At 58.9% G+C, this 14,615-nt stretch overlaps 1 protein-coding gene across 8 annotated transcripts in view; it reads left to right on the top strand.

Annotated features, from left to right (window-relative positions):
* The first annotated feature begins 453 nt into the window (after window positions 1–453).
* The window catches only part of CELF5 (CUGBP Elav-like family member 5), a 56,478-nt gene continuing 42,316 nt past the window's right edge, over window positions 454–14,615 (top strand). For 7 of the 8 annotated variants that reach the window (XM_090027065.1, XM_090027068.1, XM_090027069.1 and 4 more), the window contains exon 1: window positions 10,351–10,667. In XM_090027065.1, coding sequence (XP_089883191.1) covers window positions 10,400–10,667 — 268 coding nt within the window. In that variant the 5' untranslated portion in view covers window positions 10,351–10,399. Of the gene's footprint in view, window positions 503–832; window positions 909–1,634; window positions 1,752–2,469; window positions 2,579–4,570; window positions 10,668–14,615 lie in introns of those variants that run through there. The other variant, XM_090027072.1, reaches the window with a different exon arrangement.

Here is a 14,615-nt window from a genome sequence, read left to right on the forward strand (position 1 = left end):
TGCAGCGCGGCCTTGGCGCCCATTGCCCCCAGCACGGCGGGGAGCGGACGACACGGCTGCGATGACTGCCCGGGGATGTGGGGGCCCTCGGTCCACCCCCTGCCTGCAGGGGAAGGGCTGGGCTGGGCCCAGGGCTGCTCCAGCCCCCGCGGCCCCTCCCCAACGGGGCCACCACTCCCGGCTCCTCTGCTCTGCTCCGGAGCCATGAACTCGAAAGGGCGCGGGGGTCCCTCCCCCCCACACCAGCAGCTCAAGCCCAAGGGGGGGGGGTCCTCCTCCAAACCAGCAGCTCTGGGGGGCCTCCACCCCGCAAGGAGCCCATCGGTCCCACGCGGGAGGCCGGCATCTGCCACGTGGCCGGGCTCCTCCGCCATTGGCCGCCTGCTGGGGGCGGGACCGCTGGAGCGCAGCCTCGCCATTGGGGGGCTCTGGGCGGGGCGGAGCCGGCGCTGAGAAGGGCGTGGAGAGCACGTGCGGGCGGTGCGGGTTTGCTGCGCTGCAGGTGCGGGGCGGAGAGGGTTCTCCCTGCCCCCAGGTCTGCCCCAGGCAGCGCCCAGGGCAGGAGGGTCCAGGCTCCCGGTGATGCCCCCCTCCCCCCGTCCCAGGGGCTGCAGCAGCTCTGGGGGAGTCCTGGCTCGGAGCCCCCTGCGTGGGGCTGGCACAGGGCAGGGCCTGTTTCCCCTTTGCACACCCAGGATCTCCGGCGGCCGTGCCCTGCCTGGCAGGAGTGGCACAGCCATGGCAGTGGGACGGGGGGCAATTCCCCTGCAAGCATCCGGGGCTGCACTGGGCAGGCGAAGGGGCAGGACCAAGCATCTGTTTTGTCCTCCAGGATGTCCAAGCCCAAGGAGCTGGCGGAAACCACCAGTTCGGGAAGCGACTCCGAGCTGGAGAAGGAGAAGGAGAAGGTGCTGGCGGGGTGGGGTGGGGGGCGCCAGGCGCTCCCTCCTGCTGGGGGAGAAAAGGCTGAGAGGCCTCGGAGAGTGGGTGTGCACAGGCAGATCCGCTCCCACGCTCCTGCTTGGCAGCTGCCCTGGTGATGTGTTTGGGGACAGGGGCGTGCGTGGGGCCCTGTGGGCAGGGAGCCTGGGCGGCAACAAGGCGTCCCAGCCACGGCAAACCTCTCTCCCTGGGCGCCGGAGCAAGCCCTGCGCCCACAAAGTGTGGTGGGATCTGGTGCATTGAGGTGATGCAGGAGTTGCCTGGTGTTCCTGGGAAAATCGCAGCAGATCAGGGGAAGCCAGGTCCCACTTCCAAGCTGGAGAAAGGGGCTATGCCCTAATGCCTCCACCCAAGGGGGGGCAGAGCGGGTGCTTGCTTGGACCCTTTTTAATTCTTGCATTTGCTCATTGAGCTTTGCAAGCTGTTAGGGGGGCAGCTCTGATGGGGGCTGTCTAGCTTGAAGAGCCCACCTGGGTAGCCCAGATGCTGCTGTGGCCTTCGCTGTCAGAATAGACCCTTATGGCAACTTCCCTTTGCCTCCCTGGTTTGTCTTTGCTGTCGTGGCGGCCGGGGGGTTATTTTCGGCTCCCGCCTGTCACGTGTTCAAATGCTGGGAGACTCTAGAAACCCTGTGAGATAAAGAGCCAGGGCTCATCAAAGGTAGCTTTTAAATAGCCTCTCTCTCCTTCCAGAAAAGGAAAAAAGAGGTGCCCTCCAAGCCGGAGAAAAAGCCCAAAACTGAGGCCAACAGCTCCAAGGTGGCGACAAAAAGCCACGGGCAAGACAGCGAGGAAGAGGGCATGTTCCAGGTGAATTTCCCTCTGCCGTCTCCTGCCGAACTCCCCGCGCGTGCAGCCGGTGCAGGACGCCTCCCTGTCATATCTGACCTGCCTGTGGTTAAATGCAATCGGGGTTGATCCAGAGGTTTACAGTCCTAGCCAAGTGGGGCTGGCAGGATGAAACCCTCCCAGTCAACTCTGTCTAACCTACAGTTGAAAGGGGAAAAAAAAACAACTTCCTAGGATGGAGACTACAGCCTCCCTAGGAAATCTAGTCCAGTGTTTAACCGCTGGACTCCTAGTTAGAAAGCTAGTTAACCACTACCAACTTCTAGTTAGAAAGTTCTTCCTAACACCCAGTCTAAACTGGCCTTGACCACCTACATTGCTGGGGTCATCTGACCCCAGCGGTCTTTGCTGCGCAAGCAATGATCTGTAGGTCCCTTCCAGCCCCTAATGTCTCCGAAACTATAAAACTTGCCTTGTTACAGTTTAAGCCTGTTGCTCCTTTTCCCCGTCCCCTGCAGCCAGAGGAAAAAATCCATCGCCCTTTTCTTTGATGCCAACATTTAAATGCCTGGAGGGGGGTTATAGATGCCTCCCCCCAGCCCACAAACTCCGTTGCTTTGTCCTGAACAGGCTGGGCTCCGTGGGCTGTAGCAACCCCCACCATACATGTGAAGCAGCCGGTGACCTGCCTAGTTGGGAAGCGTGGGTCCGAATTATCCACTGGTTAATCTCTTTGCAGATTGGGAAGATGCGCTACGTCCGAGTGTCCTGCTTCAAGGGGAAGGTCCTGGTGGATATCCGGGAGTTTTACATCGATAAGGAAGGAGACACGAAACCCGGCAGGAAAGGTAATTGGGCGCCTCCACTAGGTGGCAATCGCATACTGTCTCACGTTCACTTCCGTTTTAAAAGGGGGTGTTGGTCGGTCTAAGGACGCAGGCAGATGAGGGTCTTTGGGTGAATGTGATCTCTTCTGCCAAAGCTGAAAAATCCTGTCCTCTCTCTCTGCCTGAAGAAGGGTGCTTGTGCGAAGAAAAAAGCTTGCAAAGAGCAATTATTTCCCCAGCTGTTTAGTTGGTCTAATAAAAGAGACCGCATCTACCCAAAGCACCCTGTCTGCAAATTTTTAAATGGGGGACACCAGACTTGTGGGCAGGAGCTGGGAACTCATCATGCTGGTCTCATGCAATTGACTTCAGCCCTTCCACAAGGGAAACCCCAGAGATTTCACATTTGTTAAAAACTTTCTGACCCGTGTTCCCCGCAGCAGAAGAACTTTGAGGGGCACCTTGAGTCTAAGCGAGGTTGAAAACCACCAGCCTAGACACAGCGCTACCCAGCCTCTACCAGATTGCACGCCCCCAATTGAAAACGAATGCCACCTTTAAGTACCGCTGGCAAATTTTTGGCATATAAAGTCATTATAATAAATCTGTTGACACGGACCCCCGGTGGGACTCGTGCCACAGATTGGGAACCACTGCAGCAGAGTGAGGGTGGGACACGGCTTGTGGCTGCCCCAGTGCTCTAGGGCACAGGAGTGCAGGATCCCAGAGCAGGGGTGTCCTGTCCTTAGAGGAGCAGGACCGGGGACTGCACGAGCCCTCCAGGCTGTAGCTCTGTGCTAGAGGCCCGGGATGTATATCCCTCAAGCATGTGGATGGTTTCTCAGTAAGGAACTGTGTGCTCTTTGCTGCAGTTTTTGCTCTGACCTGGTGATTGGGTCTTACGTGCATTGTATGTAAAGTAAAACAGGCGTGAAAGAGTTTAAAAGCGCCCTGAGAGGCACCTGCCAGGCCAGACCTCCCCTCCAGCTGCTGAGTCTGTGCCGGTTCCAGGTTCTCTCCATCGCAGCCGTCTGGCAGAGTCCATTGCTCGACTCCGAAGTCCCCAGGCCTCATCTAGTAGTCACTCCTCTCTCCTGCCCCGTGCAGTTAGATTCGGCTACCAGGGAATTTCTCAGGACCCCTTTTGGTCTCCGGAATTGATTTTGTGTCTACGCGGATGCATTTCCTTCAGTGTGGCTTGACCCTGAGCACGCTTTCCCTTCCAGAAATGAACTGCCCGCAGGGAAGTTTCTCTTCTAAAGGGCTCCGTTTTTAAAGGGATTGGCCTTTCCCAGAAGGAAGGCTGCTAAAGAGAAGGGCAGAGGGGGGCTTCGGTCTCCTCCTAGCTTTGTAGGGAGGCCTCCCATGCAAGGTCTCTGCTAATAAGGTGAGAAATGCCGTTGGTCTCACAGCTGCCTTGAACATTTCTAGCTGCCAGCGTTTATCTAGAAAACTCAATGTAGCTGAAGATTAAAAGCTGGTATGTGTTTCCAAATGATGCTGGAAGTGGCAAGCAGACAAGGTCTTGCTGGAGCCAGGCTGGTGCGTGTCCCGAGGCCGGTGACACTTGGTGGATCTCTTCCACTGCCTGCGGCTTGGCTCCTGGTTGAGTTGCTAAAAGGGAGATGGTGCCATCTGCAAGCTTGAGTGGTCATGGGGTTTGCGAGCAGTGGGAATGGGCAGTATCCAGCAAAAAGGATGCACGGGGACTGCCGGTACAGGCTCAGCAGGTGTGTCTTGCTGTCCCACTGCGTGATATCAGTGGTTCAATCCTCCTCCCCTTGAAAATGGGGGCTGCTACCCCAACAGAAGCGTCAAAGCCACCCCCCAGTAGCACAAGAGCAAGGCGGGAGTTTCTCAGGCGCTGCCTCTGTTTCTGCTTTGGGCTGCGGGTCAGTTCCCGTTTCCCTCCCATCACGCTGAGCTGCCTGGGGCTGTGGCCTTGGCTGACCCTCCCCTGCCCAGTGCTGCAGTCGCGGCTCTGCAATCCTTTTCCTTTTGACATTTTTCTAGGCATCTCCCTGTCGGCGGAGCAGTGGAACCAGCTGAAGGAGATCATTCCAGAGATCGACGCCGCTGTCAAAAAATTCTAGACGGAGCCTGCTTGGAAAGCCTGTCTTTTTGCTTGGTTTTTCCCCCTTGACGCATTTCCCTTCTTAATTCCCCTTCCCGCGTTTTGCTAATAAAGCCAGCCTTTTGGTCTGCAGCTTCCCACCCCTGGACAGAGCTTCATTGGCTTAGGTCGGGATGGTGCTTACAGGGCAAGGGTTGGCTTTAGATTTTGAAGGGCAGCATGAGACGCTGGCATTGCCACCTCTTCCCCAGGGCCTCGCGGCCTGGGCTTCATGGAGAAATCTGGCTAAATCATTTGGGCCTGACCAACCGCTCCAGCCTGGTGCTGCCTTCCACTTGGTTGACTATTTAGCAAGGAAGTTCATCCAGGCACCCAACGCCCACCCTCCACCCCGCTTAGGCTCTGTGAGTCATGTGCACGGCGCACTGGCTATTTCCAGGAGGCTTCTTTTTTTGGTGTACTTGGGACTTTTTTTTTTTTTCACTGAAGGAGGGGATTATGGTCCCTCTGCAGGGCAGATGGTCTGGAGAGGATGAATATGCACAATAAATGGTTTGCATTACAAAGAAAAACCCACGGTCCCTCATGTCCCTGGCAACTTGGCTCCTTGTTCTGTTGTCTGGGTGCCACCGTTCTCTCCCAGAGGAAGCGGTGAGGGGTGGCTGGGGTAAATGCTTTGTATTTTAAATAGAGATGCAGTTTGTTTTTGCTATCCAGAATAGAGCGCGTACCACAAGCTCCAGAAGGGATCCTGCTTTGCAGGAGAAGCTGTAATTATTTAATAAGGCTAATTGCTAAGGAGGAGAATTGAGGCGCTAGGATGGGAGGTTCTTCCTCCTTGCCATGAAGAGGAAGAGCATGATAAAAGCACTGTGTGGAGCCTCTAGTGGGTGAGTAGCTGCTGGTTGACCCCAAGCTCTCCGAGGGAACCTGGGTCAACATGGGCAAAACCTCCCTGCACGATTCTTCCTCCTTTCTGGTATCCCAGTCCTTTTTAAATACCCCCTCGCTCTGCTCTGTTAGTGCCACTCTGCCCTTTGCTTGGAGTAATCCCAAGCGTGTGTGAATGCAAGACTCCACGTACGACCTGTCCCCCAGCTTGAGCAGCTTAGGGTTGTGTTGACATGTGGCTGGGTGGGAGGAGAAAGGAGACGAAAATAGGTGAAGAGAGTCCATGGGCGGAGAAGGGCTGATTGAGGTGGGTGAGGAACAGGAGAGGCCACAACTGTAGCACTCCCTTGAGCCCGCTTGTGCTTGGGCCTCTGTGCAAAGGCAGGAAGATGCTTTTGTATCGGGTCCTGATTATGGCACGAGTGAAAATGCAGCTCTCCTGCCAAAATGGGCCAACAGCAACGCCCTTTGTCCTCTGTACCTGCCCAGCACGTGGCCATAGGGAAAGAGGAGACCAACCAGGGTTTACAACTTAAAATATAAGGGCTCCTGCTAACACCTCTTTAGCTCACTCTTTTAAGTTCACAGCCCCCCTCGTTCCTCTTGCTTTTCAGTTTCCCCTGCATCCACATCTTCCTTGGACCAGGGGAAGGGCATCTAATGCCCGAAAGCCTGCCCAGCGCCTCTGTGGTTGGTCCCATTACATTGCTCGCACACAAGCCCTTGCCTCCTGGTAGCATTGCAACTTGAGAAAATAGCTCAGAAATAAGCTTTTATTAGTGGGATCAACGCTGCAGATTTTATGCATCTCGGTGCTTTTGCTTGGGACATAATGAGACTTCCCTTTGTGGGGGGTGGAAAACTCATCTAGGCATTGCTGCTTCTGATCAGAAAGCTCCCTGGAGTCGCTGGTTGAGGCTGGCTTCAAATCTACCCACTGGCACATATGGCTTAAGGTTATGCTCTCAGGACTCGGTTTGTCACATGGGTAGAAATATTTAACATCTCAATTGGGGGATGAACAAGACACCAGGAAGGGGCAAACAGCAAACCCTTGGTAAAGGACAGGAGGCCGCTGTGGCTTGGGAGACAGCGTCTGCCTTCACTGAGACGCTTCCTAAAATCTCGTTTCACGGGTTTCAAGCAGTTTTCTCCGGGGAACCTTTTTGCTCCGCAACCAACGCCGTTGCTTTGCATGACTGAGCCAGCATCTTTGCAACACAACCACCCTGCTTGCTTGGAGGTTGTCTCTGTCTCTCCAGGCTGCTTCTGCTCCTCTCCTCCTGTCTCGGGGAGTGGAGAGATCTGGGCAGATGCACTGTTTGAATCCCTTTGCAGGATCCAGCCCTTCCCATGGGCTGTGCAGGGGATCCTTGTCTCTCACCTGGGCCCTGACTGTGAAAATGAGAAATTCCCACCTCTGGGTTTCTTTTTCCCTTAGATGCCTTTAAGGGGCGAGGGAGGACAGCTGGAGGTTCCTAATAGGATGTGCCTCCAGCCTATCTAAAAAGGGGTCTCTACACCCTCATTGGACAACAGTTTTGGGGTGTTAATTTGGCTGGTGCCTAGCTAGAAGTCATCACCCCAGCATTGTGGGTGGGTGCTAGGGGTTGGACTGTGCAACCCCCCTCCTCCAAGCAGCGACACTCCTTCCCCAGCATAGTGCATGCAGGGCCTCCTTTCCTAGGGGTTTTGACGACAGCTGCTCTCATCCTGGGCGCCCAGTCTGGACCCTCTGCCTCCTTTACCCAGGCTGACACAACCATCTTCCCCACAGCAGCACTTGCAACTAGCCTCTGGCAGCACAGCTTTGCCTGCCTGCTTTGGAAACCCCTCCCAGGCTTTTGCTGCTTTCCATAACATGGCTCTGCAAAGGTCCCTTCTGTTTCCTCCTTGCTCCAGTCTAGAAATCCGTGTCTCGCGCTGCGGCCATGATGAGTACATCTCCCTCTCAGGGCTTAGGGGGGTTGGAGACCCTTCTCCCCAGTGTGGTGAGAGGCTGGCTGGGGCCTGGAGCCCTGTGCAGCAAAGAGTGAAGGGTGGGATGCTTTAGCTAGGGGTGCTGCTAGCTTCCCCAGTTGCAGCCCTCAGGCATTTCTGTGGCTGTGGGCTCAGTTCAGGGCCCCTGCGCAGTCACGGCATGGAGAGTCCTGGGTGCATGTGTCACCCCCTACACTGACCAGGGGGGTGAGAGTCCATCTTGCCTGCTGGTGGGGGGGTAGCATGTCCATGCAGGGGGTGAGGTGATCAGTTGAGGGGGGCTAAGCACTGGGAGAGCTGGGTTGGCGGTGGCCCAGCTCAGGCGGAGAGCAAAGCCAGCAGGCCTGGTTCCCTGGGAGAGATCAGGTCATAACTCAGCTCCTGGCTCGCAGACAGTGAACGGCCCCCTCGTCTGCCTGGCTGCAGGATGGAGGCGATGCTCCTCCCAGGGCCGGAGCTGATCCCTCTTGTCCTCTCCATGGGAAAGCCTGGGGCAGGTGCCTGTGTGTTGGAGGGAGTGGGGGGACTGCAGTAAAGAGGCTGCATTTCCTACTGTTCAGATGGGTCGTGTTGGATCTACGTGCTGGGGGACAGACTCCCCCTTCCCCAGGCTGTTCGCTGCTTCGGTTCAGCCACCGGATCCAAGGCGAGAGACAAAAAGCTGCCGTCAGAGCTGGCCTGGGGGGTGTTTTGTGCCAGCCTCGTGCCACGACGAGCCTGCGAGCAGCAGGGCTGGGACATGCTTTGGCAAGGCTCGTAGGTGGAGCTCAGGCCAAACCCTGGTGCTGCCGGCTGGGAAACGGGTCCTGCCGTGACCGCCAGGCTCCCGTGGGGCTGGCAGCAGGGCACGGAGACAGGCCACAGGCATTCACCCTGGCCGGTGTAGCCACGCTCCCTTGCTGCGGCCCAGCCCTTCGTCTGCGTTTGTCGCCAGCTCCGGCTGTTGGGACTGCGGGCTCGGTGGCCCCTCTCCCGTTGCAGGACCCACCGCCTGCATTTGCAGAGGGGCTGAGCCCCGGCAGGCCCCCCCTCCGCCTGCGCGCGGCGCCTCTAGGAACCAGGCCTCGCGTCCTCCCACCCAGGCTTCCTCTTCGTCCGTGCGCCAGCGCCGCGGCCCCGGGGTGGAGTCGGGTGGCCAGGCCTCCTGTCTCTGCACCCCTGGCTACCTCCCACGTCCCCCCAGCCCATCTCCCCCTCTGTTTCCCGCGTCCAAGCTGGGGACGCTCGGGGTGCTTGGGGATGGGTGCCAGCTTCTCTTCTCGCCCGAGGGGCTGGGCTGGGCACCCACTGCTTCTTCCCAAGCTGCCTAGGCTGGGCACTGGGTTTTCCCTCACGGGTCTGGGTTAGGCACTGGTTTCTGCAGGGTCTCTGGGCTGGGCACTGGATTTTCCCTCATGGGGTTGGGTTAGGCTCTGGTTTCTGCAGGGTCTCTGGGCTGGGCACTGGTTTTTCCCTCATGGGGTTGGGCTGGGCACTGGTTTTTCCCTCACGGGTCTGGGTTAGGCACTGGTTTCTGCAGGGTCTCTGGGCTGGGCACTGGGTTTGCCCTCATGGGGTTGGGCTGGGCACTGGTTTTTCCCTCACGGGTCTGGTTAGGCTCTGGTTTCTGCAGGGTCTCTGGGCTGGGCACTGGTTTTTCCCTCATGGGGTTGAGCTGGGCACTGGGTTTTCCCTCACGGGTCTGGTTAGGCTCTGGTTTCTGCAGGGTCTCTGGGCTGGGCACTGGTTTTCCTCTCACGGGTCTGGGTTAGGCACTGGTTTCTGCAGGGTCTCTGGGCTGGGCACTGGTTTTCCTCTCACGGGTCTGGGTTAGGCACTGGTTTCTGCAGGGTCTCTGGGCTGGGCACTGGTTTTTCCCTCATGGGGTTGGGCTGGGCACTGGTTTTTCCCTCACGGGTCTGGGTTAGGCACTGGTTTCTGCAGGGTCTCTGGGCTGGGCACTGGGTTTGCCCTCATGGGGTTGGGCTGGGCACTGGTTTTTCCCTCACGGGTCTGGGTTAGGCACTGGTTTCTGCAGGGTCTCTGGGCTGGGCACTGGTTTTTCCCTCATGGGGTTGAGCTGGGCACTGGGTTTTCCCTCACGGGTCTGGTTAGGCTCTGGTTTCTGCAGGGTCTCTGGGCTGGGCACTGGTTTTCCTCTCACGGGTCTGGGTTAGGCTCTGGTTTCTGCAGGGTCTCTGGGCTGGGCACTGGGTTTTCCCTCACGGGTCTGGGTTAGGCACTGGTTTCTGCAGGGTCTCTGGGCTGGGCACTGGATTTTCCCTCATGGGGTTGGGTTAGGCTCTGGTTTCTGCAGGGTCTCTGGGCTGGGCACTGGTTTTTCCCTCATGGGGTTGGGCTGGGCACTGGTTTTTCCCTCACGGGTCTGGGTTAGGCACTGGTTTCTGCAGGGTCTCTGGGCTGGGCACTGGGTTTGCCCTCATGGGGTTGGGCTGGGCACTGGTTTTTCCCTCACGGGTCTGGGTTAGGCACTGGTTTCTGCAGGGTCTCTGGGCTGGGCACTGGTTTTTCCCTCATGGGGTTGAGCTGGGCACTGGGTTTTCCCTCACGGGTCTGGTTAGGCTCTGGTTTCTGCAGGGTCTCTGGGCTGGGCACTGGTTTTCCTCTCACGGGTCTGGGTTAGGCTCTGGTTTCTGCAGGGTCTCTGGGCTGGGCACTGGGTTTGCCCTCCCGGGGGGGGCTGGGCCCCGGTTTGCCCTCGCGCCGCCGGGTGCGGGCTGGGCCCCGGCCGTGGCGGCCCGGGAGCGCGCTGCCCCGGGCGCGGGCCGGTGCGGCAGGCCGGGTGCAGGGCGGCGCGCGGCCGGCAGGTGGCGCCGCGGGGCGGCCCTTTGTGGCGGGCGGGCGGCGGGCGGCGCGGAGCGGGCGCAGGAGCCGAGCAGCCCGCGCCGCGGCCGGGCATGGCCAGACTCAGCGAGGGCGAGGCGAGGAGGCAGCCGCAGCCGCAGCTCCTGCAGCCCCGAGCCGCCCCCATGAGCGGCAGCGGCGGCAGCTCCGAGCCCCCCGCGCCGCAGCCGGACAGCATGAAGGACCTGGATGCCATCAAGCTCTTCGTGGGGCAGATCCCCCGCAACCTGGAGGAGCGCGACCTCAAGCCCCTCTTCGAGCAGTTCGGCAAGATCTACGAGCTCACCGTGCTCAAGGACCGCTACACCGGCATGCACAAGGGTGAGCGCCGCCCCTGCCTCTGCCCCACAGCGCCCTGCCCCTAGCTCCTACCCCCGGTTCCTTGCCCCTGCCCAGCAGACCCCAGCCCGCTGCCTTTCGGGCTCGGTTCCACCCGGGAACTCCCCCCGCTCCAGCCCCCACCACAGCATTGCCCTGGGGTGCTCGCGAAGGGCCCGTGGGCTCCCCAGCCCCCTTGCCCCAGGTGCCACACGTGAGGTCTCCCAAGACAGGGCAGAGCAATGGGATCGGAGACACCAGGATGCCCCCCCCACCTTGGGGGTCCTCCTGCTGTCCCCAGGGTGCCTTGTAGCTCCCCCCTGCCCCGCAGCTGGGCTTGGGCGATGCTCGGAGAAGGGCAGAAGCCCCTTGCGCGCGCATGCACGCAGCCCGAGGGTTGCAGCGAGGAGCCGTAGCCATCGGGCACTGTTGCCATGGAAGGCGGTCGCATTCGGTCCTGCTGGAAGCCGGGGGGGGGGGGCTCTGAGGTTCCTCGCATAGGCACTAATTAACCTGTGCGGCTGGCGGCAATTAGCGGCATGGCATCACGGCGCCTCACTGGCCAGGCGCTGTGAAATGTCTCTGCGTGGAGGTGGCGAGAGCGGGCATGGAGCCGGGGAGCCGGCGCCTGCTTCAGATCCGTTTCCCACGCAGCTGGAAAGCTGCTCGTGGGGAAGCTCTGGGCTGTGGCACGAGCTGGGCCGCGCCGCGGGGGTCTCTGCAAGGCGAGGGGAGGGCGGGTGGGATGCTCGGATGCTGTCGGCTTTTGCCAAGCAGGTAGATGGGGGGGAGTTGGGTTCTTGCTGGCTCCTGCTTCCCATTTGGGTGGGAGTGGATGTGGGGGGCCTCCCTTGAAGGCAGGGTACCTCTGGAGGGGGGGTGGGAAGGAGCCCAGGGCTCGCCTGCTCCTTGCTGTAGCGATCCACCCAAATCACAGCCTGCAAGTCCTTTCTGTAATGCAGGGGAGTGGGAAAAGTCATGTTACCCCGCTCTGCGTTCAGCTCCCCGGGCCTAGGGGCTGGCACGTGGGACACGGGGGGGATGCAGGTGGCCCAGGCTGAGGCCGTGGAGCCTCGTTGGAGTCAGTGGGCTCAGCAGAGGAAGGCCCTGCGGGCCTGGCACTGCGGCCTCAGACCTGCTCCCAGGCTCTGGCAACACTGCAGCATTAAAACCTGCCTGACAAACACCATAATCTGCCAATCCATTGTTTCCAGTGGATAAAGGGCTTTGCTGAGCCGCTGCAGGCACCGTGGGTTGCCAACAAGTTGGGGGGAAGCTCGTTTAGCTGCCCTTGGGGTGCGGCTTGTTAGATCCGAGGCTCTCGGGGCTTGGCGCGTTGGGAGAATCCAGCTCTGTTGGGCACAACGAAGCCAAGCCTGCCCCCAAGGGTGAGCTCACCCCCCTGGAAAGGCTGGGAAGGGATTCAAGGAGCTGTCTTCCAACATGTCCTAGCTGCCGAAGCCCTGTTTGCTTGGCACGTCCAAAACCAGATGATAAGGGGCAGCCCATAGGTACCATGGAAGCTGCCAGCGAGTAGGATGGCCCCGGGCACCCTGGGGTGCTCTGTGACATGCTCATGTGGTGCTGTTTGCGGGGTGAGAGGTAGATTTGGTGCCTGTGAGTTTAGAGGAAATCAGAAGTGAAACCCCCAAGGTTGTAGAGTCCCCGGGGCCACTTGCTGGCTACCAGCCAGACAGAGCCAAGGGTGACAGCAGGAAAGGTGATGGGGGTGTATCCCCGCTTAGGACCTGAGGAACAGGGAGATCATCTCCCACGAATTCGGCCCTGCAACCGCATCTCTCTCGCTGGCGATTTTCAGCCTGTTGTTGGTTTGGGGGCCGGTGCGTGCCTGTGTCTCTGAGCAAACCTGTTACCATCTGCCGGCAGCCAGGCTTGGAAAGGCAGAAAGGAGGTGGATGGGGCGGGAGCGTGAATCCATGGCACATTTCATTACAATCGACACGTTAAATATAGGCTGCGGGTGTAGGCTGAGGTCAGGGATCTGCCGTGTGGATGTGGAAATCAGGGATGAGGGACAGCGCCGGCATTCACCCGATCCTTGCGATATGAACTGGCTGCTGAACGCTGGGTGCCAGGAACAAGAAAACCTGGCCCAGTTGGCGCTGACATTTGGGGAGAGGCCTGGGTGGTGCCTAGCTCTTGAGTCGTCTTTCCAGGGAAGCAGGGTTGCAAGTCCAGGCTGCCAGTAGCATTTATTACCCGGTTATTTCCAAGGCTTCTGTTTCTTCTTCCTGCCCTGCTGTATGCCAAGATAAAGTTTGGGCTGCTTTCCCAGTAACAGGTTTCATGATGATGACTCTTCTCTATTATGACGTGTGCTCTTCGAAGGTGCCCGTTGAATGCACTTTACGTGGCTTAAGTGAGAACGTCCCCCCACCTCCTCCAAACAAGGGGCCAATTTTCCAAACTGCAAAGCTGTAATGCCCGCCAACTTCCATATAGGCATCGAGGATGCTCGTCTTCTCATAGGATCAGGCCCACCGAAAGTCTGCAGCTAGAGAGGTCGGGGGTCTGACCGCCTGGGATTTTGTAGCCAGCAATCGATAGAAAGCCTGGGTAATGCTATTGAATCGCTCCCCTGGCCTCCAGGCCCCTCATCCTTCTCTGGGGACTTTCTCCTTCCCTTCCTGCTCTGAGACCTGACAGACTCGCCACAGCCACGGGCAGCTTCCCACCTCCCATTAGTGCCTGTTCTCTGGTGCAACGCTTCTACGGTCGCATTAACGGCTCAGCGCTAATGCCTCAACAACCTGTATGGGAGCTGGCGCTGCCCCGGTTCCCCCGGCATTAGTCATGATGCAGTTTTTCTATTTATGTTAATCACCGATGCATTTGCATGGTAATGGCAATATTTGTCTTAAAGCCGCGCTTGCCGAGGGAGGAGAGGGGAGGAGTGTTGAGCACATGCTGCCGGGAGTGCGTGAGCGGGGAGAGCAGAAAGAAAGATCTCGGCCTGGAAGGACCCAGGCCTGGGCAAAAGGGGGCTTCTGCTGCCAGCTGGCTTTCCTGGTGGTCTCGGGGCGGAGAGGCTGTGACGCCGAGCTGAACCCTGGGGGAGGTACGGCAGAGGCAGGAGGGATGGTGTTGGCGTGGGTGTGCAAATAGGTGTGTGGCTTTATAGTGGGCAGTCTCCGGCCTTGCCTGCCCCTTTTCTAGCTGTGCTCTTTGCTCAGGCCTTGGGTATGCTGATAACCAAGCAATGTGGCAGCTCGACACGCCGGGGATCTCGCAGGCCACCATCCTCTCTTGAATCCAAGTGGAGAGAAATGGGAACAGTTGGGGGCAATCATCCTTGGTCCAGGAGCTGGGCTGAAGACACTTATTTGCAGCAAGGCTCCTGCTTGCTGGGGTCCTGGGGGGCTAAGCTGAACAAGGCTGGAACCTTTCGGCAGGGGAAATGGCCTGGGAAGGTGCTGCACGGAAAGGCAATGGTGTTATCAGCCTGTCTACAACGGAGGTCCCGATGGCTGGTAACCCTCCACGATCCTGCTCTGGAGAAGTGTGGGGGGCATTAACTTCAGCAGGCCTCTAAGTCTCCCCCTCACTCTTTTGGTTGCTTGCCATCTCCTCCCTTCTGCCCCAAGTTCCCGTGTCTGGCTGCAGGCTGCAAAACACCCGCAGCCGCCTGTCAGCGCCTGGCCAAGTCCCCCTTATCTCATTGGGAGGTTTAATGAACTAATTACTGCTTGCGTGGTGCCTGGCAGCTCCGGTACGGCTAGGTGCTGTCGGCCGGGGAAGTATGGGATCAGGATGAATCAACCCTCGCGCAGCCACGTCTAATGGGCACCTTCATGCTACGGCTTGGATGTGGCCTCTGCCCTCTTTCTTCTTCTCAACCCAGGCTGAGAGGTCCTGCAGCAGGCTCTTGCAGCCTGGCTCTGCCCTCTTCTTCCGGCTCTCAGAAGAACTGGCGAGTGGACCGGGGATTGT

The sequence above is a fragment of the Crocodylus siamensis genome, chromosome 14 (genome assembly GCF_052110815.1).
Source record: "Crocodylus siamensis isolate JL-2025a chromosome 14, ASM5211081v1, whole genome shotgun sequence".
Taxonomy (NCBI): domain Eukaryota; kingdom Metazoa; phylum Chordata; order Crocodylia; family Crocodylidae; genus Crocodylus; species Crocodylus siamensis.